The sequence below is a fragment of the Mustela nivalis genome, assembly GCF_964662115.1.
Source record: "Mustela nivalis genome assembly, chromosome: 3".
NCBI classification, from domain to species: domain Eukaryota; kingdom Metazoa; phylum Chordata; class Mammalia; order Carnivora; family Mustelidae; genus Mustela; species Mustela nivalis.
Window position 1 is genome coordinate 19,726,484 of NC_139022.1, and position 26,393 is coordinate 19,752,876.

Genomic DNA, 26,393 nt, shown 5'->3' on the forward strand with positions numbered 1-26,393 from the left:
GGAAGAACACTGGAGGGCCAGCTCCCCAGGGGCCGAACGTGGACATGGCTCGAGGGGCTGCAGGCTCTGCCAAGGGCCGCAGTGAAGCAGAGCCGCTGGAGACACACGGGCTGCAGAAGGGCCGTGTGCAGACTGTCTGCTAAGTGTGGACGAACGGGGCAGAAGCACGAGTGCAACGGGCTATAGTCACAAGCACAGTGGAGGCTGACCACTAAGTTGAATGCCTAGATGTGAAAGGGGACAGAGACCTAGGCCAGAGAATCGCTTCCTTTGGGATGTGTCCGTTCTTAATCTCCATCATGAGACATGTGGAGCATATGGTCTCTCAAGTTCCTTCCAAATCTAAAACCTTAATTCCTAAAATTTAGAAACCTAACTCCGCCTGCAAGGGGAGGGACTGTTAGCGTCACACAACAGAGCACTCAGGGCACCAGGCGACCTTGACGCAGGCAGCCCAGCTGGTATGTGTAGGACCAGCCCCGGCTACTCCCACTGCACCACTGTGCGTCTCACAGTGCTGACAGGACCTAACTACTCATTTTCTGAGTCACTCATCTACCCTGGCTGATTGAAAATTCACACCAGGAAGGGAACAAGACAATCACAGTATAACAAAGAGAGCCATCATCTTTTTCCTATTTCATAAGTTTTTCCTTTCCTGTTTGTAAATTTCAACTGGATATGTCCTATACTGTTTCATAATAATATAATGCTGGTGCAAAATACATCAATGGTAATACTCTGGGCATGTCTAGGAAAAAAAATGAGATGGAGAAAAACCAAGATGAATGGTAGGTATGCCTTAAAGTTCAACCGGATTTTGCTAGTCCTCAGGGAAGGTGATTCCAAATATACTTTTACACTGCAAGCATAATGACGTGTTGGAACTGTGGTCTATAACCAAAGCGTTTATAGGAACGTGTTAAAGATTTCACCATTTCATGCTCTCCACTCTCCTGGAGCTACATTCTAGCCACAAACCTGGATTTTCTTCTTGTTCAGAAATGAATTCTAACTAAACCGTCCCCGCCTAATTAGATTGGATGTGAAGTATTAATTTATGTGCTACTTAGTTAAAAAAAAAATGCTTACCTGCTTGCTTCTAGTGCAGAGGTTTCTTTCGAACTTTGTGAATTTAAGATTTTTTCAATCTTTTCCACTGATCAAATAACTTGTATAAGCCTCAACACACACATCTATAAAAATAAAAATTAAGCAAACAAAAAACGTCACCATCTTTACTCTTAATCATCTTTATTTCCCATGCTAAATGCAGGAAAATATAAGACCAAAAGTTAACTTCAAATATATAGGGCATGCTATATTTTGAATATTTCTATGAAACACAGAATTCTCAAGAATGCAAATCTTAGTTCTAGAATAAGCATACTTCCATATTCTATTGCAAGTTTATAGAGGAAAAAAAAAAAAACCCTAGACTTTGCTTTCTCATATTCTATACTCTTATTTCTTTTTTTCCCCATCCTGAATCTTTCTATGGGCATTTCTTTCCTATTTTTTTAAAAAAGATTTGTTTATTTGAGAGAGAGAGAGACTGCATGTGCACGTGCAGGGGAGGGGCAGAGGGAGAGAGAGAATCTCGAGCAGACATCCTGCTGAGCACAGAGCTCAATGCGGGCCTCAATCTCATGATCCTGAGATCATGACCTAAGCCAAAATCAAGAGTCGGACGTTTAACCAACTGAGCCACCAGGCGCCCCTCCATTTGTTTTCTTATGGCCCTTTATTCATGTTTTAACTTTGGCTTCCGATTGTACTGGCCCTCTCAGTTTACATGTGCATATACCTATATGCCCAAGCACCAAATCATTAAAGACCTTTTACACTACAAATATTATCAAAGAGGTTGAGGGACATTATGAAAACTCTCATCCTTAAAGAACAAAAAAATACAAAGTCATCCATTCAATAAATAATAATAATAATGAACACCCCTGGGAGCTCGATATTCATTCCGACGGGGGGTGGGGGGGGGGCACGAGAAAATAAAGCAAGAAATACACCCTGCTCTCACAAAGCTTACTGTTTTGTCTGGAAGCGCACGACAAGCATTCTTTGGACAAAAGCTGTGAGGAGATCCAGAGGCGAATTAAACAGAAGCCTGTCCCTCAAACAGGCTTCTCCCCACTGAGATTTTAACAAATATGCTAATAATACACATAGAAAACATTGTACAGAGCAGCAGGCGAGAGTCAGAAGCCCAGACTCCCAATGCCCGCTGTGCCCCTACATCGTTATGATCATGAATGATATCGGGGACACTTGGAACTGGAGATAGCACTAAGGGGCACACTCCCGGGGTGAGCCCTCAGATGTACAGAGCCGTTGCCTGTCTCACACACCTGAAACTAAGCCAACACCGCATGCTAACTACTGGGAATTGAAAAAATTAAAGTGAACACCAGAACATAAAGAACACAGGATCAGAAAATAACAGCAAACCTACGGCAGAATCCTGAGTTTGCTTTGGAAAGCCCACTTCTCCCCTAGTCTCTAATATAGGCCTATTTTCTTTACAGGGCCGCTGACAATTTATACAGTCGTTAACTGTCAAGCGCTGCACCGACAACAGTTATCACTGTTTCTTGTTCTGGAAAAAGTGGGTGATCTTGAGATCGTGTGGGTACCTCTGAAATTCTGTCTTCTTATTTCAGGTAGATAACGTGACATAATGCATAAAATGCACATGCGTGAGAGCTTTGAAAAAAATCTAAATTTAAAAAAAAAAGAAAAAAAGCTGAATAGTGCTGGCAAGTTCGTGGAGACAAGAGGAGAGGGCTTCAACTGGCATGCAGCATAAGAAATCTACTGGAGGGTACCTTTTTCTTCCTTATGTCCTCTTGTTTACACATTCGTTCATCTACTGCCTGAATTCCTTCACTGACTGATGACCTGAGACTCTTTAAAAGAATAATAAAGAAAATGTGTTACAGACATTGTTTTGTCACATTATCAATTTCCTACATCTCATTCAATTCCACAGAAATTAATACCTGTGCACCAGTACTATGCAGATATTGAAAAAAAAAAAAACATGATATACCAGACACAGTTACTGTTGAGGGGACTCATGACCTGGGGGCATAATGACACGAAGGCAGGGTCGCATGGCTAGAAGAAGAATGACATATACAGTGAAAGTTATGGGGATGAGGGGGCTTAGAATGGAGAACAGATAATATGAAGCAAAGTACAGGAGAGTCTGGAAATGCGACGGGGCTCGAATCGGACTCTGAAAGCCATGTGTACACAGCTGCCGAGGTGGGGAGGGGATGGGGAGCAGATGTAAGTGCACACACACTCAGGGGCAGGGTCAGACAGGCACACAGCCATGTGCACTGCAGGCTTCCTTCTGGAGAGAAGCAGAAATAGGAATGGAGGGCCAACTTCACTGAGATGAAGTCTTTAGATTCTGCATATTTTGGAGAACGAAAGAATGTCAAAGCACTGATGCATGATGATGAAATGTGGGTATGGAAATACCAGGAATCAAGAATGAAGAACAGAAGACCAGAAAAAGGCAGAGCACAGAGGTAGAGAAACATGTCCAGAAGCTAATAAATAAAGAGATAATTAGGAATTAGGGCCAAAACAAAGGTTAACAGAAACAACTAGAATGAAGTAGGCATATCACAAAAATTCCACAGGAAGGTGAATTAATTCACTTCATCAACATTATGAAACACCTCCTGGACGTCAGTATTGTGGCAGCCTACAGGGATGCAATGAAGACAGATATAGTCGTATCCCTCAGTGGTCTGAGAATCTCACAGAACAGCTTCAGAGTTGGGACCAGAAAGGCAGGTCAGGCCTGTGGCTGAGCAGGACCAAAGTGGCCATAAAAACAGGCCATGGAAAAGGGAGGGGATACGGTGATGGCAGGGGGTGAGGTGGGACGGGAGCCTGTGTGAGTAGAGCAAATCTGCCTCCAGGGAGGGGGTTCGAGAGAAGAGTGGGAGGCCAAAGGAAGGCTAGGCTTGGGAAACAACACCACTATGAGGCCCCGGGAGGAGGAGGCACACCAAGGAGGCAGTGGGAGAGCCCCACAGCGGCTGGTGTGGAATCCAACAGCGGACCATGAAAATCCCTTCCATTCCAAGGAAAAGTATCTTTAACAAGATTTTGTAAAATTCAAATGAGACATAAACCATGGAAAGTATTGGCTACCTCAAGGCACAACTCAAGATTTTTACCTGTTTCATGAACTCTTTTCTGCCTGCCCCTCCCCTAGGCTTCTCAGCACTGATATTTCCATCACTCCGCATTTTTCTTGGTTCTAATCATGTACTGTGTCTTCCCTTAAATTATGTTCTCCTTATATTCTCTCTAGGATGCAGGCACTGTTTTAGGGGAGAGACGTAAGAGGCCACTCAAGCTAGAGGAGACACACAAGGAAGGATGGTGTCGTTTATGACAAGTTTACGACAGGGCATCAGAATGGACAGAGGCCGTAAGTCAGGGCACCAGACACAGACGGGGGGGGGGGGCGGGAGGGGAGACAGGGCAGCACAGTTTTCTGTAAGAAGTGATGCCACAACTGCCCCTCCACTGTTCACCCAGGTGGAGTTCCTATTCCCAATGGCTTATAGGTGGGGAGTCCCATTCCCACAACAGAGATTTTTCTGAGAGAACATGCAAATGTAACATTTAATAAGTATTACATTTTATTTATATTATCCTTCAGTTCCATTAGGGATTACACAGTTTTTGTAGATCAGCCCAGGAACCTAACCACACGTAGATTACGTGGGGTGGGGGGGGATATTTACAAGATTACACACTGTTAAAATACAAGTCATTCGTAAGTTAGAAACCACTTACATATGACCAAAGTGGCATTAATAAGTTGAATTTGGAAATATGCTTCCTCTCCCCTGACATTTTAAGGTTGTCTACTCTGAGAATATGTCTTCTTCAAATCGAACATGTTTTTTTAGGTTTTTAGCATATGCAAAAACAAAATCATTTACAACTCTTCTGAAGGTGAATATTATAATCATGAACCATTAAAATACAACCACCAGTACCACCAAACTAACAGATGAAAAGAATTCTTAGAGAAAAGCCGACGAGGACAACAGGCATCACAGCAGACTGTTTTCATTAATTGGGGACTTACCAGAACTTCTCGTAACTGTCCCAAAGGCACAGAAAGTTGATTGAGGGCTTTGTCCATGCCAACCTAAAGGCAAAACCAGGTTGGCACAAACACATCACGATAAGGAGTAATAGTGACGTATCTATTTAACGATCAAAGCAGTACCAGATTTAAGTTATTTTTTTGGCACAACCGTATTTTGCTACATAACTAGCTAAACAACAGAAGTGTTATTTGGCCATTAATGTTGTTCATAGAATATGAAAAAAATCTGTTGAAATACATGAAACTATAAAAATAAGGGAAGTCAGGAGAAACGAAAGTTTTCTTAAGAACAATTTGCCTTTAGATGACATTTTAAATGAATGTGAAAAATTTTCACAGAAGGTGAACAGTTCTCTGTCTGTAATTGATGATACTCAGCCAGCTGATGTGAAAGTCTGACGGGCTACGTCTCTCTTAAACATTATTATAAGCCTTGAGAAAAATAGAAATTAAACAGAAGTAAAATTTTCTAGGTTTTTAATCCTATTGGGATATTTATCTTAGTGGTATATTTCCCAAAAGCAAATGTGCATCATTAATTTTAATGCTTCTTGAAATTCCCATGGAGCTGCAACTTTCTGTGCTTCTCTGGACAAACAGATTTAAAACAAAATGAAGCATCAACAAGGAGACTTTTCTGCCAAGTAACAAAATTCAACATTTCTAAATGGCTTTTACAAACAATTGATAAGCTCACTGCAAATCATTCTTATATTTTTATAAAACCAAACTTTTTAAATATCAATATTGGCCAATGTTCCCTCAACCTAGCTCTGGCTAACAGATATACCTGGGAGTAAATTAAACATTGTAAGAGTGGTGGACATTTGCTCCTACAAATTAGTCTAAATCAAGGACGACTTCAGGGTAATCACTTAGCAACTGAAAGACCCGCGGATCCCCTTACCCAAGAATCCAACACTGCCACTGGATGCAATCAACAAGAGGTTCTTTATTGTTACACAGGCGCCTGCGGGTGGTCAGCGCGTGCCTGTGGGTGGTCAGCAGCTCCTGCTAGCTGAGCACACCTGGCTGGGGTGGTGCCGGGTTTTTATAGACAGGTACAAACAAGTTTTGGGTGGGGCGCAACTGATTGGTCGACAGTTAGAACTTTTGAAAAAGGCATACGTGGAGTTTGCTGATTGGCTTTGGGGACCCGCTCACGCGGAAGAGAGAGGCGGGAAGGGGGAACAAGCTGATTGGTTCTGAGGGCCCGCGCGTGGGAGGAGAGAGGCAGGGAGGGGGAACAAGAAGGGGGAAGGTAGGAATGCCATCATGGCGTCTTCTATTATTTCTATAAGCCAAACAGTTACAGAAGGGCAAAAGAGCAATTAATCACGCAATTAATAACCTAATCTACGCCTAAAAGCCAGCGGTTCACAGAAAAGCAAACAAGCGGTTAGTTATCCTATCTATCTTCCAGGGGAGGGGACTTTTCAGGCCAGGGGTCTTTCACAACTAATAAAACAACCTCTTGGGTATTATTATCCTTTACTTTTCACTGTTGACTAATGAATTTGAAACATAATCAAACTAGAGCAACCTTAAATGAATAAAAACTAAAACAAAAAAATGTATTCCAAAAAGTTTAGTTCTTTTATTAATGAAATTGGTAATTTCTTCAAGTTTCTGGTGGGGTTGGTGGGGTAATCAACTGAAAGGTTTCTAAAAACTCTGCCCTTTTAATAAATATGAAGGAGAGAGAAAGTGTGTGTGTGTGTGTGTGCGTGTGTAGGACTTGTGAATTTCAGGTTTACCAAGTTTGTGGAAAGGTTGACAAAATCTGCATAATCCTTGTTGATGATCTTGACCATGGCTATTTTAAGAAGTTTATAGTAGAGTTCCAGATCTCCTCTTAGTTCCTCCAGCTGGACACGCTTCCTACAGTCAGACACAAAGTGATCGACATCGAAATCTTCCTGAAAATCAAACCAGAAAGAAAAAATGATTGCACTGATACCACATTTTACATAGAAAAATAAGATCAGAGAAATAAGAGGCTGTATTACTGCAGGGGAACACACACAGGACATCAGGGGGTCTGCTCACTTCCTAAGATTATGGGAAAGGGGGCCCCTCACCAAGACCATTCTCTCCTGTTGCCTAACTCTACAGGCATTTTATTTCTTTTAATTATACATTTCAAAGAGGCTCTTCTCAAAATAGAAACAGCTTTTTCTTCTTAATTTTAACACAGCGATTCACATCCTTCCAGACTTTGTTTTGGTCTCTTTACTTTTTTTTTTTAAGATTTTATTTATTTGAGAGAGAGAGACAGAGAGAACAAGTGGGAGGAGGGGCAGAGGGAGAAGCCGGCTCTCTGCTGAGCTGGGAGCCTGATGCCAGGGTTCATTCCAAGACCCTGAAATCAAGATCTCAACCGAAGGCAGACGCTTAACTGACTGAGCCACCCAGGTGCCATAGTCTTTCTCTTTAAAATATAAATTACTTTTGGGGTGCCTGGCTGGTTCAGTGGTTATGGGTTCAAGCCCACATTGGGCTTTCTGCTCAGCAGGGAGCCTGCTTCCCTGTCTCTCTCTCTGCCTGCCTCTCTGCCTAATTGTGATCTCTGTCTAATAAATAAATAATTTTTAAAAAAATAAAATATCAATTACTTTTTAAAGAAACTGACATATAATGGACACATGTTAGTTTCAGGCATACAACATAAAAATTCCATATTTTTATCTGTTGTGAAATGATCACCCTAAGACTAGTTAACATCCATCACCAAACATACACATTTTTTTCTTGTGCTAAGAACTATTAAGCTTTAGCAACTTTAAATATATAATAATATACGGCACCTGGGTAGCTCAGTGAGTTAAGGCCTCTGCCTTCGGCTCAGGTCATGATTCTAGGGACCTTGGATCGAGCCCCACATCAGGTCTCTCCTCAGCAGGGAGCCTGTTTCCTCCTCTCTCTGCCTGCCTCTCTTCCTACTTGTGATCTCTGTCAAATAAATAAATAAAATCTTAAAAAAAAAATATATATATATATAATATACTATGCAGCCATCAAAAGAAATGAAATCTTGCCATGTGCAATGACGTGGATGGAACTAGAGGGTATGCTGAGTGAAATAATCAGAGAAAGACAATTATCATACAATCTCCCTGATATGAGGAATTTGAGAGGCAAAGTGGGGGGTGTGGGGGTAGGGAAGGAAAAATGAAACACGATTGGATTCGGAGGGGGGCACTTGGGTGGCTCAGTGGGTTAAAGCCTCTGCCTTCGGCTCAGGTCATGATCACAGGGTCCTGGAATCGAGGCCACATCGGGCTCTCTGCTCAACGGGGATCCTGCTTCCTCCTCTCTCTCTGCCTACTTGTGATTTCTGTCTGTCCAATAAATAAATTAAATCTTAAAAAAAAATATTGGATTGGGAGGGAGACAAACCATAAGAGACTCTTAATCTCACAAAACAAACTGAGGGTTGCTGGGGGGAGGGGTGTAGGGAGAGGGTCGTGGGGTTGTGGACATTGGGGAAGGTATGTACTACGGTGAGTGCTGGGAAGTGTGTTAGCCTGACAATTCACAGACCTGTAACCCTGGGGCTAATAATACATATTTCTAATAAAAAATAATAAAATTAATATACAATAATACACAGTATTATTTACTACAGTCACTATGATGTACATTACATCCCCAAGGCTTATCTTATTAACTGGAAGTTTATACCACTGGACCCCTTCATCTATTTTCTCTATAACCTCGCCTCTGGCAACCACCAATCTGTTCTCTATGACTTCATTTTGTTTTGTTTTTTAGATTCCACATGTGAGTGAGATCATACAGTATTTCTCTTTCTCTGTCTGACTTATTTCACTAAGCACAATATCCTCAAGGTCCATCCATGTTGTTGCAAATGGCAAGACTTCCTTCTTTTTATGGTTAATATTCCATCGTATACACACACATTGTCTTTATCCATTCACCCCATTGGTGGACACTTTAGTTATTTCCAAGTCTTGGTTGTTGTAAATACTGTGATACTCACTACCGTGAGTGTGAGTCTTGCTAGCCGCTAGAGCCAGGTGATCTAGAGGTATACCTGGGTAGCAACTGCAAACCTTGGGGCATCATACGAGCATTCAAGCTCCTTTCCAGGAGATACCAGAAAGCAGAAGCCAGGTAGAGGGACAGCACAAAGATGGTACCCATCAGCTCCATCTTTGGAGAATACCTTACTAGGCTCCCAGATCCACGTTAAATTAGATGCCTGCCCCTCAGGGCTTTAAGATAAGCAAATGAGCCTCTTTCACAGAAATCTGATCCCATTTCAGTCTGCTGCTTCTGTGCTGAGTTCCAGGGTGGGTCAGTCTACTCGCGGGACTGCTTTAAGAACTGTTTCTCAGTTTGCTATAGCCTTGTGGGTCTCATGGGTGCAAGCTCTGATGGCTTTCAAAGCTGGATGTTTTGGGGTCTTGTCTCTTAGATGTACGTCTTGGAAGTTGGGGTGCCAGAAGTGGGGCTCAAACCCTTTGCTCCTCAGGGAGAAGCCTGGGGTTTTGAGTACCCTCCCAATCCCAGGTCGCTGTACCAGGGGTGGGGTTTATGGCAAGACTGATTCTTACTTCAACATAGGTTTTTTTTCCTTACTCACCTAATGTGTAGGAGTCACTCAGCTAGTTGTAGGGTTTTTTCCACAGGAAATTTTTCCATATGGAGCTATAGATTCAGTGTGTATTTCATAGAAGAGATGAGTTCAAGATCCTCCTATGCCACCATCTTGAATGGAAACCCCAGACCTTCTCTATGTATGTGTGTACACACACATATGTGTACACACACACACACACACACACACACACACAAATATTCATGCTCTTCTAAACTATTTCCCATCTAGGGGCACCTGGGTGGCTCAGTGGGTTAAGCCTCTGCCTTCGGCTCAGGTCATATCTCAGGGTCCTGAGATCAAGCCTCACATCAGGCTCTCTGCTCAGCCGGGAGCCTACTTTCCCCCCTCTCTCTGCCTGTCTCTCTGCCTCCTTGTGACCTCTCTCTCTCTGTCAAATAAATAAATAAAATCTTAAAAAAAGAATAAAAAAATAAAAAATAAAAACCCATTATATTAAAAAAAATTTCCCATCTAAAAATATAACTTGAATGTCTTTACATAAAACACATACATTTCTATTAATATTTTATGTGCATGCTGAGTGTCCCATTAAACAGATGTTCCAAATCTTTCATAACCTATTTCCAAGTATTGGTCTCACAGGATTAGCTATCCTGTGTTTCCCCTTTACAATACTGTGATACCCTGGTAGGCTTATATGCTTAGAGGCAATAAATTACTATCTAATTCCCCTAACTCCATGACCTGTTTAGTCAGCAAGAATCAAATGTGATGATTCCCAAACTAGTTAAGGACACCTACACTTACTTTTCATTAAACACTATGTAAACCAACAAAATATGACTGCAAAAAAAATCACTGTTCTTTTGAAAACTAACACAGCTACTTTGGAAAGATTTGATACAAAGAAATCAATAAGAAAATTTTTGCTAAGTTAGGTATGGGTGAGATGACCAAGTACCAGGCAGGGAGGGAGTGATCACAGGATTCTCACTCAATTCAGTTAAAGAAACTGAAACTGAATGCAAAAAAAGACAACATAGAAAGCTTTTTTTAAAGATTCTTTTTATTTATTTGAGACACAGACAGACAGTATGAGCAGGGAAAGGGGCAATGGGAGGAGATTCCCTGCTGAACAGGGAGCCCAATGTGGGACTCCATCCCAGGACCCCGAGGTCATGACCTGAACCGAAGGTAGATGCCTAACCTATTGAGCGACCCAAGTGCTGTGATAACTCAGAAATCTAATCTGCAGGCCAGTTTCCAGAGAAAAGACCTGGCACTGTTTCAATGGAGAATAAATGTACATATTTTTTTCCAAATAAAATGCTAAAAACTGTATGTACCATTCCCTAAGAGTACTTGTTTAAACTGACTTTTTTAGTTAATCAACCAAAGACTGACCGTGCTAGTGTCGGAGAGAAGGACTTCATACCAAACCGTAATTTCACAGTCATCTACAGAAAGCCACCTGCTCCTTACACTGGTGACCAAATTAGCCTGGACCTTTCTCTCCGGAGACAATTTCAGACCTTACATCATAGTTATGTAGTACATCACGGGAGGGGGTCTCGGTTCATAATCCTGGCCATCCTACTCATCAACTGTATACCTTTAGGTCGATCACTTTCCCTGCCTCAGTTACACATTGTTGAAGTTCTTGAACTTCATGATGGCATTCTAAATTGTATAACTGGGGTGCCTATGTGGTTAAGCATCTGCCTTTGGCTCAGGTCATGATCCCAGTCTCTTGGGTTTGAGTTCCACATCAGGCGCTCTGCTGAGCAAGGAGCCTGCTTCTCCCTCTGTCCCTTCCTCCTGCTCCTGCACTCTCTCACTCTCAAATAAAATCTTAAATAAATAAATAAATAAATAAATAAATAAATAAGTAAATCATATAACTTAGCCTCAATGAACAAATGCTATTAGGTAATATTAGTACTCAACTTACCATTTATGCATTTGTTCTCAGATAAACAAAAGTTGCATAACACATGACTAAATAACTCGGAACATCTGTGAATACTGGGTTAGGCAGCGTTTGCTGTGAAAAGCAAACCCAAACTCACAGTGCCATAATAGAGACCCATTTCACTTAACCAAGAATGGTTTTACTACTTTAGGAATGGTTTTACTTTATAGTGTAGATTCCCCAAGTATTCAAAAAGAAAGTATTTACAACCCATACATTTATGGTCAACTGATTTTTCACAAGGATGCCAAGACCATTTAATGGGGGGGGGGGGAACAGTCTTTTCGAGTGCCTACTACTGGGACAAGTGAATATCTACATGCAAAAGAATGAACTTGGAACAGCAACGTCACACATACACAAAAATATAACTCAAAATGGATCAAAGATTTAAATGTAAGAGTCAAAACTGTAACACTCAGAGAAAACAGGTGAAAATCTGTATGACTTTGGATCGGGAAAAGCTTTCTTAGACATGATACACAAAGCAATAAGAAATATTAGATAAGCTGAACTTGATCAAAATAAAAACTTTCGTGTGTCAAAGGACACTACAGAGAACGTGAAAAGACAACCCACAGAATGGGAGAGAGTATCTGCAAATCATTTGTCTGACAAGGGTCTAATAACCAGTATATGCAAATATACTCTTAGAACTCAACAACAAAAAGACAAATAACCTAATTTAAAAACAAGCCAAAGACTTTTGAATAGACATTTATCCAAAGATGATACACAGACGGTCAAGAGCACATGTCGGGATGTTCGACATCCTTAGTCATTGGGGAAATGCGAATCAAAAGCACATGCAGATGCCACGTCACACCCACTAGGACAACTATGGTAAAATAAGAAAAAGAAAAAGAAAAAAAAGAAGAAGAAAAGTGCTGGCAAGAAGGCGGAGAAGCAGGAACCCTCCTGTATTGTCGGAGAGAATGTAAAACAGTGTGGCTAAGGCAGCAAACAGCTCGGTAGCTCCTCAAGAAGTTACGCACGTACAATTACCCAGCAGTTCTACGTCTAGGGGTATGACACCGACAGAACTGACAACAGATGTTCCTGCCACAACCTGTACATGAATGTGTACAGCAGCGCTGCTCGTAACAGCCAAAAGATATATACCCAACGTCCATCAACTGATGAATGGATACATAAAATGTGGAAGAGCCTCTTACACAACCATAAAAAGGAATAAACTGTTACATGCTACAACACAAGTGAAGTCTGAAAACATTCTACTCTCAGGTTAAAGGAAGCCAGACACAAAAGGTCACATGTTATACAATTCCACTGATATGAGATGTTCCAGAAAAGGCAAATCCATAAAAACAAAAAGTAGATTCATGATTGCTAGGGAATAAGGGGAGGGGAGAATTGGAAGTAAGAGGTTTATTTTTCGGGTGATGGAAGCATTCTGGAATTATACAGAAGTGACGTATGTACCATATACACAGTAAATATACTAAAAACCAGAGAAGAGTACACTTTAAAATGGCAACTATTATGCTTTGTGAATTATATTTTGATGAAAAATGAAACAACTTAAATATCAACTAATGTAGCTAAATGCTAGGATACATTAAAAACAATCCAAAGTAACACTAATCACAGGAACAATGGCGTAGCTACATGAATTTCAGACAAAGCAGATTTCAGAGAAGGAAAATTATCAGGCATAAAGAGCAGCATTACATAATGATAAAGAAATCGACTGACCAAGAAGACACAATTATCCTTAAGGTATGTGTGCCTGATCAACACAGGTGAGACACAACCTAACAGAACTGCAGGGAGAAATAAACAATTCCATTATCACAGCTGGTGACTTCAACACTTCTCCATCATTAATGGGCCGATCCAGCAGCAGGGCAACAAGGATTCAGTCCAGACATGGCACACTTAACACCACCATCAATTACCGTACAACAGATGTACACAGACTATTTCGCCCAGTAATAGTGCAACGCACATTCTTCTTAAGCTCATATGGAACACTCATCAAGACAGAATAATTCTGGGCCACAAAACACAACAAATTTTTAAAAATAAAAATTATACCAAGTATGTTCTTAGACCACAATGGAATTAAAAATCAGTAACAGAAGATAGTTGAAGAAGTCCAAAATACATGGAAATTAAATGACACACTTCTAAATGACAGGAGACCAGTCTCAAAAAAATACAATGTAGCAAAATGTGTGGAATGCTGCTTAAAGGGAAAATACAGTACTGAATGCAAATATTAGAAAAAAAAAGATTAAAGTCAATAATCTAAGCTTCCATTTTAGGCAACAACAACAAAATCAGATCTAAAGTAAGGAGGGGCTCCTGGGTGGTTCAGTTGGTTAATCATCTGCCTTTGGCTCAGGACATGGTCCTAGGGTCCTTCCTGCTCAGGGAGGCTGATTCTCCATCTCCCATTCCTCCTGCCTGTATTCCCTCTCTCACTGACTCTCTCTGTGTCAAATAAAATCATTAAAAAAAAAAAACTAAAGGAAGTAGAAAAAAAATAAAAATTAGAGCAGAAATCAATGTAATTAAAACCAGGAATTTTTTTTTTAAATCAATAAACCCCAAGTCTGTTTCTTTGAAAACATCAATAAAACAGATAGACCCTTAGCCAGTCAAACAAAGAAAAAAAGGTAGAAGACATAAATTACTAATATCAGATGAAAGAAGGGAGGGCTACTGCTAACAATCCCAATCACTGTAAATTCAACCAAACATTTATGGAATACTACACAATTCTCTAAAATCTCTTCCAGAAAGTAAAACTAGAAGGAGTACTTCCTAAATCATTCCTAAATCATTCTAGGAGATCATTATTACCCTGACACCAAAACCAATACTACAAGAAAAGAAACTACAAACTAGTATCTCTCATGAACACAGACACAAAAATCTTCAACAAAAATTAGCAAATAAAAGCAAACACTATATTAAAAAATTATACACCAGGGTCATGTAGGATTTATTCCAGGTATGCAACATTAGAAAATGTTCAACATTAGAAAATCAATGTGATCCATCATATCAACAGAAAGAAAATCACATGATCATATCAATGAAGGGAGGAAAAAAAACATTTAACAAAATCCACACCTCTTCATTATTAACCCTCAGGAAACTAAGAATAGGAGGACTTCCTCAACTTGATAAAGAATGTTTCCAAAAATCCACAGCTAACATGATATTAATACTGAGAAAATAGAAGACAGGGAATCAAGGCAAGGATGTCCCTTATACTACTACTATTCAATACTATACTGGAAGGCCAAACTAATGAAATAAGGTAAGAAAAGGAAACAAAAGGTGTACAACCTGGGAAAGAATAAAACTTTGTTCACAGATGACATGACTGTCTACAGAAAATACAAAGACTTCACACCCCACACCCTCCTGAAACTAGTCAAGTGATTATAGCAAGTCTGCACAATACACAGTTAAAATACAGAAGTCAATTGCTTTCCAATGATGTATCAGACAAAGGGCCAGTATTCAAAATTTATAAAGAATTTATCAAACTCAACATCCAAAAAACAAAAAAATCCAGTCAAGAAATGGACAGAAGACATGAACAGATCAAAGAAGACATCCAAATGGCCAACAGACACATGAAAAAGGGCTCCACATCACTCAGCATCAGGGAAATACAAATCAAAACCACAATGAGACACCACCTTACATCAGTCAAAATGGTTAAAATTAATAAGTCAGGAAACAACACATGTTGGCGAAGATGTGGAGAAAGGGGAATCCTCCTACACTGTTGGTGGGAATGCAACTCTGGAAAACAGTATGGAGGCTCCTCAAAAAGTTAAAAATGTAACAACCCAACGACTTAGCAATTGCCCTATTAGATGTTTATCCAAAGTACACAAAGTGATTTGAAGGGGCAAAAGCACCCCGATGTTTATAGTCAAACTATTGAAAGAGCCCAGATGTCCATCAACAGATGAATGGATAAGAAGATGTGGTATACATACACACACACACACACACACACACATTACTCAGCCATCAAAAAGAACAAAATCTTGCCATTTGCAAGGACATGGATGGAACTAGAGGAAGACAAATACCATATAGTTTCAGTCTCATGTGGAACTTAAGAAACAACAGATGAATATAGGAGAAGGGAAGGAAAAATAGAAACAGACAGGGAGGCAAATCACAAGAGACTTAACTACAGGAAACAAACTGAGGGTTACTGGAGAGGGGAAAGTTGGGGTAACTGGGTGAGGGGTATTAAGGAGGGCACTTGTTGGGATGAGCTCTGGGTGTTGTATGCAACCAATGAATCACGAAATTCTAACCATGAAACTAAAAGTACACTGTATGTTAACGAGATTGAATTTTAATTAAAAAATTTAAAAAGTCAATTGCTTTCATATATACCAGCAATGTACAAGTGGAATTTGAAGTTAAAAACACAAGACCATTTACATTAGCATACCAAAAAAATTAATACTTAGGTGCAAATCTAACGAAATATGCACAAGATCTATATGAGAAAAAGTATAAAATTCTGATGAAAGATAACAAGCAAGGTAAGATGTGAAGTGGAAAGAAAGTCCATAATCTTGGGTAAGAACACTCAATACTGTTAAGAGGTCAGTTCTTCCCAAACTGATCGACAGACTCAATGCAATCCCAATCAAAATGCCAGGAAGTTATTCTGTGGATACCAACATGTTGACTCTAAAATTTGGATGGAAAACTGGAAAACCAAGAGTCCCAGGGTAGTCAACAAAATATTAAAGAGCGGGGAAAAAAAGGAAATTGACGATTGCCACCACCCAATCTCAAGACTTACCATTAAAGCTATAGTGATTAAGACAGAAGGTGCCTGGCAAAAGAGACAGGTGCTTGGAACAGAGTGGAGAGCCCAGAACAACATCCACACACACAGGCAAAGGCAACTCAATGGCAAGGACAGTCTTCAACAAATGGAACCGAACAATGGGACATTGATAAGAAAAAACAAACAAATGAAAAGAATAAAAACAAACTTTTCACACCTTTCACAAAACCTAAACGTAAAATGCAAAACTTCTTAAAGATGACATAAGAAAAAATGTAGGGATCCTTGGATTTGGCAATGACTTTTCAGATATAAAACCAAAAGCATGATCTACAAAAGAAAAAAATTGATGAGAGGGACTTTGTTAAAATTAAACTTCTCTGTAAAAGACACTGTTAAGAGAATGAAAAGACAGGACAACTGGGTGGCTCAGTTGGTTAAGCAGCTGCCTTTGGCTCAGGTCATGATCCCAGCGTCCTGGGATCGAGTCCCACATTGGGATCCTTGCTCCGCAGGGAGCCTGCTTCACCCTCTGACTCTGCCTTCCACTCTGTCTGCCTGTGCTCACTCTCGCTCGCTCTTTCTCTGACAAATAAATAAATAAAATCTTAAAAAAAAAAAAGAGAGAGAGAATGAAAAGACCAGTCACAGAGTAGAGAAAATATCTGCAAAACACAGCCATGGTAAAGTACTTAAAATAAGAAATATAATATAAAGATGTCTTAGTAGCAACAAGAAATCAAACCTAATTTAAAAATGTGAAAAGAGCGGTGGCTGGGAAACCCAGTCAGTTAAGCATCTGCCTTTAGCTCTGGTCCTGGGACTGAAATCCACACTGGGCCCCCGGCTCAGCGAGGAGCCTGCTTTTTTCCCTCTCCTGCTGCCTGCTGCTACCTCTCCGTATGCTTGTGCTGTTAATAAATAAATAGAATCTTTAAAAACAAACAAAAAAAAAGGATCTGAAAAGATGCTCAACTTTGTATGTCATTAAGAAATTGCAAATTTAAACAAGGTACTATTACATATCACGTAGAATATAAAAAATCCAAAGCACTAGTAATACCAAATGCTAGCAAGGATGTGGGACAACTGAACTCTCATTCACTGTTTGGTCAGAATGCAAAATGGGAGGCACTGTGTGAGACAGCTTGGCAGTTTCTCACAGAACTAAACACATTCTCACTATAAGATCAGTAATTGTGCTCCTTTGTATTTACCCAAAAGAGCTTAAAACTAGTGTCCACACAAAAACCTGCACACGGATATTTACAGCAGCTTTATTCTCTGAAGTGCCAAAACTTTGAAGCAATCCAATCTCCTTCAGTAGGTGAACAGGTACACTGTGCCACACCCACACAACGGATTATTCGACAATTAAAAGATGAATTATTAAGCCACAAGACTTCGAAGAACCTTAAACGCATATTGCTAAGTGAAGGACCAGTCTCAAAGGCTAAATACTATATGATTCCAACTCTATGGCATTCTGGAAAAGGTAAAAATTAACCAACATTTTAATTTTTATTTATTTTTTAGGTCATCTCTATACCCAATGTGGTGGCTAGAACTCACAACCCTGAGATCAAGAGTCAGATGCCCTAGCAACTAAGCCAGCCAGGTGCCTCTAAAAAGGTAAAACTCTAGACAGTAAAAAGATCCCGGGCTGAGGGGTGAGCAAGGAGGGTGCAGAGAGAGGAGAAGAAACAAATAGATGAGGTACAGGGTTTTTCAAGGCAATGAAACTAGGCTGAAAGATACCAACAGTAGGTAAATAACATTATACATTTGTCAAGACCCACAGAACTATAGAAAGAGGAGTGAACCCTAATGTAAACCATGGATTTTAATTAATACTGTATCAATGCTGGTTCATCAGTTGTAACACATGTACCACAACAATGTAATACATTAATAATAGGAGATAGTGAAGTTAGAAGAAAAATATCTGTACTCAGGGGTATTTCCTATCTGAACCCAGTTAAAGTACAAATCCCCCAAAAGGCCAGAAGTTGGGAGATCACAAGAGGTGTTGGAACACAGAAAAATAAATGAGCAAACCAGACAAGCTGCAGGTAATTAAGAACCATTAACCATGAGAGAAGCAGTGACATCACTCAAAATTAAAACCAAGTAGAGTTTAAAAGTTTAGCTACTTTACTAACTAGCTGCAATCAGGGATGGCAAACAAAGACTAATTCAAAGTAACCTGGGAATTAATCATTTAAAACTTACCAATAATCTGAAATTAGTAGCTTTAATGCTATGAAAATTACATAGAATTTGGAAAGATTGAAGTTCTCTAAGATGCCAAGAAGTAAAACACTCCTTCCCAGATACATGGACCTATAAAATCACTATATACTATCTCCACGAGAAGCAGAATCCCCAAGAACCATCACTCTGTAATGATGAGAAGTACTAAGAGGGCATATGAAATTTATGAAACATGTCCCATTTCATCGAGACAAAAAACCAAAATAGTTAAGCACTAATCTGCACATTACATAGGGGTTGAAAGACATAGAAAGTTTGTGTGAGCTCACGTATGTGTGTGTTTCCAACCATTCTTGAAAACAATGGACAACAGAGATGAATAAATGTCCCTGTATATCCCATAAATATTCCTCAAATATTTATCATGCAACTCCAGCTCTGCTCTAAGACCTGGGGACACAGTCATGAAAAGAAAAGACAAGGTCTCTGCTTTTAAGGAGCAGATATTCTAATGCAGAAATGAGAAAATAAATATGTAAACAAACATTATATTAATGAACAGTGATCAAATAGTGATTAATGAATAGTGATCACAGCTAAAAAGAAAACAGGACACAGTAAAGGTTGAGTGACAAATGGGATGTATTTTAACTTGGATGAACCAGGAAATATAGAACAATGAATTGAGATCCAAATGACACAAAAGAGCTAGCCACCGGAAGTGTGGGAAGAGGGTTCCCACCCAAGGTATCAGCATGTATACAAAAATGTCCTTGGAGCTCTTCCCTCCAGCCCCTGCTCTCAAATCTCTGACCCAGCTAGGTGGGGACATAATCTAGGACTTGTGTCTCCCAAAACTCATTCTAAATCTTTGTTCGGTGACTAAATTATTCAAGCTTGAGAAATTAAAAACATATGCTAACAAGATCTTCCCACCATCTACAGAGAGATCATCTTAAAAGCATCATGAAATAGTAACACTAAAATTCTAAAAAACTTCTGTTCTAACATTTTAATCAATTTTATATCAAACTCCTTTCTTGAATTTATATACCCATTTGACATATTTATGAAGAGACAAAAAAAACAACAAACCCTACATTCCATAATGTATTTATCCATCTAACAAATATTTGAGTACCTAATTACACTCTGTTCCAGCTGATTTCTTCTCTTTATCTCTTTTTTCCCCTCAATTTAACACCAATCATAATCTATGTAGGCTTTTCATTCGCTTTTCAAAATTAATTTCTTGAGCTATTTAAAGGAATTATCCAGTGCTAGAGTTCTCAACACTGGTCACACATTAGAATCACTTAAGGAACTTTTTTTTTAAGATTTTATTTATTTATTTGACAGAGAGAGAGAGATCACAAGTAGGCAGAGAGAGAAGGAATCATGCTCCATGCTGAGCAGAGTGTCCCATGCAGGGCTCGACCCCAGGACCCTGAGACCATGACCTGAGCTGAAGGCAGAAGCTTAAACCTCTGAGCCACTAAGGCACCCCCTCACCTGAGGAACTTAAAAACAAAAAGCCCAAAGGGCACCTGGCTTGTTCAGACACTGGAGCGTGCAGGTCTTGATCTCAGGGTTGTGAGTTCAAGTCCCATGTTGGGTATAGAGATTACTTAAAAAAAAAAAGAAAGAAAGAGCCCAAGCCCGATTTTGTGATTAATTTGTTTAAATGTTTCAAGAAATTTGATGCTAAATGTTGTAAGACTAGTTAAATAACAAAAAGATATATTTACATAATACTTCTTGCTCTCAAATTTTGAACAAAGAACTTACTAATAATCAATGACTTAGTAGGCCAACATTTTATTTAAATAAGTTTTATGGTACTATAAAGAGTGAATTAGAAAATCAAAAGCAAGGAGAAATGGGCATGATGTGAACATGGGGAAGCAAGAGAAAGCAAGAAAGTATGTGACTGGGAAGCGAATGCTTAGCTCTGAGATCCTTCTCTGAGAGAAGGACAGATTAAAACCTAAAAAGAAAGAAAAGAAGGATCCCATGCACTCAAGGAAAGAGAAGTCCCCCAACATCCCTCCTGCTTTTTCCAATATAAACACACAGCTGGGCCGACTTACCACATCCTGGTTGGTACCGACTTTATCAACTTTTCTATTTAAGCCACACTTGACTGGTCAATGATGGATGGGCTGTGTGCCAAGTTTACCAGTTGTACAACTGACTGTGTAATGGCTGAAACTGAGAAACCGGGGTGAAAGTATCAAGAGGCTCTAAAGATTGCGAAAGAGCCAAGATTCAAATGATTACCACGTACACACAAGACAAACTATGCAGATGACTGCTCAGTATGGAAGTACTTCAGAGTGTTACACTGTGGCATCAGCTGACCCAGACCCAGAAGATTGCTGGAGTTCCCATCATGGACATCTCTAACCATATAGACGACACTGAGCAAATGCCAGATGATGATGGAGCCCCTCACTCCTATGTCTTAATAGAGTTCCTCAGCTCTCCTTTACCAACTTTTCCTGTTGCCAGTTCATACAAGCAATTCTCCTTACCCAGTTCCTCTGTTCTGAGCTATGGCTAAAGACACTCACTTTTTTATGTTTTGAAACTGATTATCTTGTACCATTTTACTTTTTGTTGCATCTTTTTATAAATCAGATGACCACTCACAAGACAAAAAAAAAAAAGGAATGGAAAGGAAAGATCAAAAGGGAGGACAACAACAACAAAAAAACAGTTCTTTTTTGCCGGGAACCCTTCTTACAAGTGCCAATCAGATAAACTTTATCTGATGTTACATCGTCACAACTCCTCTATCATCAGGGAAAGTAGTTCACATAAGAAAATTACTCTATAAAATGAGTCCCAGGCTTACATTCCATATTTGGCTAATTAGAATTTCATTACGATGTCTGTCTCACACTGATGCGGAAGAGAATGGAATCTTGTCATCAAGACGTGACATCGAACTAAGAACCCACAGGGTAAGCACTCAGCTCCTGTGATACGAAGTCGGCTCCTGGGGATGGGAGACCCTGGGCAACAGTGGCTGACCTGCGGGCCTGCGGCTATCTGCCGTCTGTCACTCTTCCCTCTTCCTCCTCTGTCAGCTGCTATCTCCAGCTGCTGTCAACAAAGTCCACCTCAAACAGCCATCACTTCCCTCTGGTCCCATTTACCATAGCTAAGCTCCAGGCCAGGCATCCAGATCACCAGCCCTGTGGGAACTTCTTCTAAGGTAAGAGGTGGCCCTATTGGTGAAATGCAGGTGCCAATGCATGCGGACATTGTGCCATCTTCTGCGCTATTCTTAATGTTCTGATTGTCCCACTTCACTCAGTTCCCACCTGTGGCCTCTGGAAAGGAACATATTACAGTAGGATTTCCAAGGACTGATGCGTGGGGGTCAGGAGATCTGGCCTGTGATTGGCCCCAACTAGCTGTGTGGCTTTAAAGGAAGTCATCACACCTCAGGCCTCAGTTTCCTTATCTGCAAGCCAGGATGGACTAGAGTCTTTTCAGAGGAGCCGGCAAAGATCACATAGATAAGCACCACCTCATTATACTAACAAGCAAACAGAAGGCCGGAGGCGAGTGATTTGCCCCAAGTCAGACATAAGCAGGCAGAGAGCAGAGCCGAGGATGGGACCCACATCTGCAGGTCACAGCTAATCAGCCAGCACAGTACAAACAGATCTGAGCAGCTGCTCATTCTTCCCCTTTTCCGTTTTGTCCATCAGAATGCATGCTCCCTGCAAACAAGGACACACAGGACCTGCTTCCTGCCTCAAAATTCCCAGTTCACCCAATTAGAACAGGGAGGAGCCTCAAGGACTTACCCCCCACCCCCACACACGGTTCTTTTACCAATGGAACATGAGGGTACATACATTCACCGTCCAGAGGGCTCCTGCCTTCACTTCTCATGGAAAAGGTCATCATGTGCCTACCCGGGGTGCCAACGAAGCCACAGGTTCCAGAGAGGAACTGACACAGAGAAGTTCGAAGGAGGCAGATGGCTTATTGCAGAAACAAACTGTCTACCAAGGAAAACTACCCCATGGGGGACTGATTCTCTTTGAAATACCTTCGAGTGCGTGGGAAAATGGTTTTTCAAGAGCTGGTGGACTGACCAGTCACCTGGTACATACAAGATCACATCCGCATTCTGACAAGAGTGGCTTGCCTGCAGTGTAGACCAGGGGCCAGAAAGACAAGGAAGGCACATGGAGACTGGGTGAGAAGCTTCTATGGTGTGATGGCAAGGGCGCACTGCAAAGGTACGAGAAGAGATGGAAAGAAGTATATGGACTCAAGAGGTTTAGTAAGTGAAATCCACAGGACTTGGTGTAACAAACTAGATTTTGGAAAGGTGACAGAGTAGGAGTTGACTTCTGGTTTCCTGACTCCAGGCTAAACGGATGAAGTGTTTACCGAGAGAGGCAATAGAATAAGAAAGGTGGTTTTCGGTGGAGGAGGTGCTCATGAATTCCGTCTTGAACCTGATGAGTCTGAGGGGCCACAGACACATCCGAGAAGAAAGGTCAGCAAGTCCGATACACAGAACTGGTGCTCAGGAGGCGTGTGGACCAGAGACAGGAATCTGCCTTACCTGCTGATAGGTGGTCATGAAGCTGCACAAAAGGTCATCTAGGGAAAGAAAGGAACACGGGGCTGAGCCCATAATCAGCATTCAGTGGCTACCAGGAGCATGATTTTGCACAGGAGACACATCAGAGAGGTAGAAGAAAGACAGGAAGCAATGCAGAGCATTTGGTTTACTGCGATGTCGAGTAAGGAGACAGAGAAAGGTCAGGTGCGCTGACTTAGAAACAGTTTGGTAAGAACTCTTTAGTGGAATGACAGGGCCTGAAGGGTGGAAGGTGGGAAAGTCAAGTCAACCCCTGAGCACTGGCTGTGATGCGTGACAGTGACAGGGCAATACCTAGAGGTGGGGCAGTCGCGACAGTGACAGGGCAATACCTAGAGGTGGGGCAGTCAAGTGGGAGAGGATCAAACAGGAGCGCGTGATGGGAAGGAGTGCAGGGGAGAGGATCCTTGCAGGCTCCTGGAAGGGCGGGAGGGCATGGACTCTGAGCCAGAGTGGAGACTGAACCCGAGGAGGAAGGAGAGCCCCTCCCCGTACCAGGCGAAGAGGAGAAGGGGACAAATACAAGAATGGGATCATGATCAGCAGGATGGAAGAGGTCCCGTGGGATGGCTGCTAATTTTTCTGTACGACTGGAGATGAAAGAGGAAGGCTACTTGTGATGTCAATAGCACACCCATGTAAATGGTCTAATTTATCTGTTATGCCACTTTCTCCCCCTACTACCAATACCTTATGTCCTGCTCATCTATTAGTTGGATGTCAACCCAAAGGATTTTCGGATTTCTAAGCCGACAAAGTATGATGTTGCCAGTGCCTCTGCCCCAGGTGACCCTTCCCCATCTGCCATTCCTGCACTTTGATCACCTACCTCTTTTGCATACCTTTCCCCTTCTATTTCTTATTAGATCTCATAAACATGACTTTTTAAGTAGTCTCCTGCCACCAGTCAGCTCGAACTCAACAGATATGACCATGCAACTTCCTGCTGTAAACCTGACTGCAACTCTACCATGAAGACTGCATCAACATGGACCCCTCAATGTATGCAGTGTCCAAGGTGCAACCCGCAGCCCCACCCCATCTCCCTTTCTACCATCCCAGTCTCATTCCAAAATGTGCCAAACAAGACACCTATGTAGAAATACAACCCCGACAGCAAGCTCTCCGCTCATTTCTGCCTCGGAACTGTAACTTAACAAAACATCTCTCTGATGGAAACAGAAATTGCAAATAACCTTTATCTCCAGCTCCCACATAGAAGATCAATCCCACTTTACACAGAACAGCTGTTCCATGTATTTTCCTTCTATGTATGAAGGGGTCATGTTCATTAACACTACAAATTGTACATTATATTCAGAAATTTCAGAGCTTTGAAAGAATATGGGATTGCTGGCATTCTAGCCACTTTCCCAGTTTGCTCTCTTCCTACCTCTAAGTCCTACTTTAGAACTGCTATTTTGAGATTTCTATTTTCCAAAGCTGCTTTGACCAAAGGCATTCTGTCAGCTCAGAGTGAGAAAGATGGCAGGGCTAGGAAGTGTTAGAAAATACTAGTGTTAGGCCCAAAGAAAGCCTGACGAAGTCCAAAGACAGACAAGCTAAAGAGACTTCCGTGCTTTGAGATTCTTTAAGTCTATGTGTGTGCCTTTTCTTCTTCCAATGACCTCTCTCCTCATCACGTGTCTTTCATTAACAAAAGGTTTCTGGATCAGAGAATTCACTCTGTGCTCTCCTTCAGACACTCCATTCACTTTACACCTTTTATTACAGTGGCTTAACATCACCATACAAGAACAAGAGTGCAATATACCTTCGTCTAGACATCCCTACATATTAAAAATGATATGGCCACACCGCAGAGGATCCAGACATAAGCACTTTTAAAGCCAGAGTTTGGAAGATGTGATCTGAATGCAAGTATCAAAAAGGAACTAGCTGGTTAACCCAAAAAAGAAAAAAACATATTATGACTTGAAGCCATAAAAAGTAAGAAAATCAAACTCTTCAGAATTTTAGGTACCTACAGAGCCAAAACTTTTTAACACTGAAACCAGCTACTAAGTCCCAATCCTTAGAAATTAAACATATACGTTTTGATAGTTTAAGTACAGACCCAGAGGGATACAGAAAACAGATAAAGCTCCTCCTGGCTCTGATTCAAACCTTGGGACATTTTCAAGGCTATGTCTGATGAACCTTTCCTGTCAGTAAAGTCTTTTCAGTTTAAATTTCTATTCTGTAAGTTTATGTCCTACAGTTATCTGCTGCCAGCTTGAGGCTGACTTCACCAAGAGAAGTAGGGCAACATTAGAAAAGGAGCTTGGTATGCTTTGTAGTACTGGACCAGAACCAGTAAGGACAGTACAGTCTTTCAGATTTCTCATTCTGAGCTTAAGACGAAAGTCAGGCATAAACGTTAGCTTAAGTGCCTTTTTGACCCGATTCCTGGTAAGTACGTGTGTTCAGAGATGTGTTCAACGCACAGTCGCTGAGCTTCTAGGCACAAGGCACTGGGAGGCTTCTGTCAGGCTGGGGGAGCGGCGGTCTTACTGTGCCGCACGGTACCAGAAGCGGGTCCTACGGGTCTGGGGCTTTTACGTTTAGCTCAAAACCACTTGCCCTGAACTTTCAGGCCTTTTCATTCAATGTGCACGATTTCACAGGAGTGCTTTCTCCAGGTTGCACCTAGCCCACTCGAGGCCAAGAGACTCACTGCGAAGTGCAGTGAGGTCCCTGCCGAGGACCCGTCCGGGGCGGGGACGGCCCAGGAAGCCCGCAGGAGAAGCCCGAGGAGAGGCCCCGGAGGGCCAAGGAGGGCAGGCCACCCACGGCCCAGCTCCGGGGAGCAGAGCCCAGGCGCGCACCTTCATGAACACGTCCTTGTTGAAGCAGAGCCTGTCCAGCCCCTTGGGCAGGTTCATCCTACTTCTCTCCATTCCGCCGGCCGTCGCCTCTCAGCACCGACACTCGAGCGAGGAGGAAAGGTAGGAGGCTGCGCTCCTACCGACGCTACCGGTGAAGCCACGGCGTTTCCACCGAACAGAAGGCACTGCT

At 41.4% G+C, this 26,393-nt stretch overlaps 1 protein-coding gene across 5 annotated transcripts; it reads right to left on the bottom strand.

The window, feature by feature from the left end:
* Positions 1-1,148: 1,148 nt before the first annotated feature.
* Positions 1,149-26,393, bottom strand: LOC309861350 (conserved oligomeric Golgi complex subunit 2-like). 5 transcript variants are annotated; one of them, XM_082724162.1, is made up of 5 exons: positions 26,204-26,373; positions 6,922-7,083; positions 5,141-5,203; positions 2,841-2,921; positions 1,149-1,196 (listed from the first exon to the last, which is right to left on the bottom strand). In XM_082724162.1, exons 1-5 carry the CDS (start codon positions 26,273-26,275, stop codon positions 1,164-1,166), a joined length of 411 nt encoding a protein of 136 aa, XP_082580288.1. In that variant the 5' UTR covers positions 26,276-26,373; the 3' UTR covers positions 1,149-1,163. The 5 variants fall into 5 exon arrangements, 2 of the variants coding, with proteins under 2 accessions (XP_082580288.1, XP_082580287.1); XR_014309891.1 differs by lacking the exon at positions 26,204-26,373 and adding an exon at positions 26,053-26,197 and having other exon boundaries at positions 1,179-1,196; XR_014309892.1 differs by lacking the exon at positions 26,204-26,373 and adding an exon at positions 7,972-8,047 and having other exon boundaries at positions 1,179-1,196.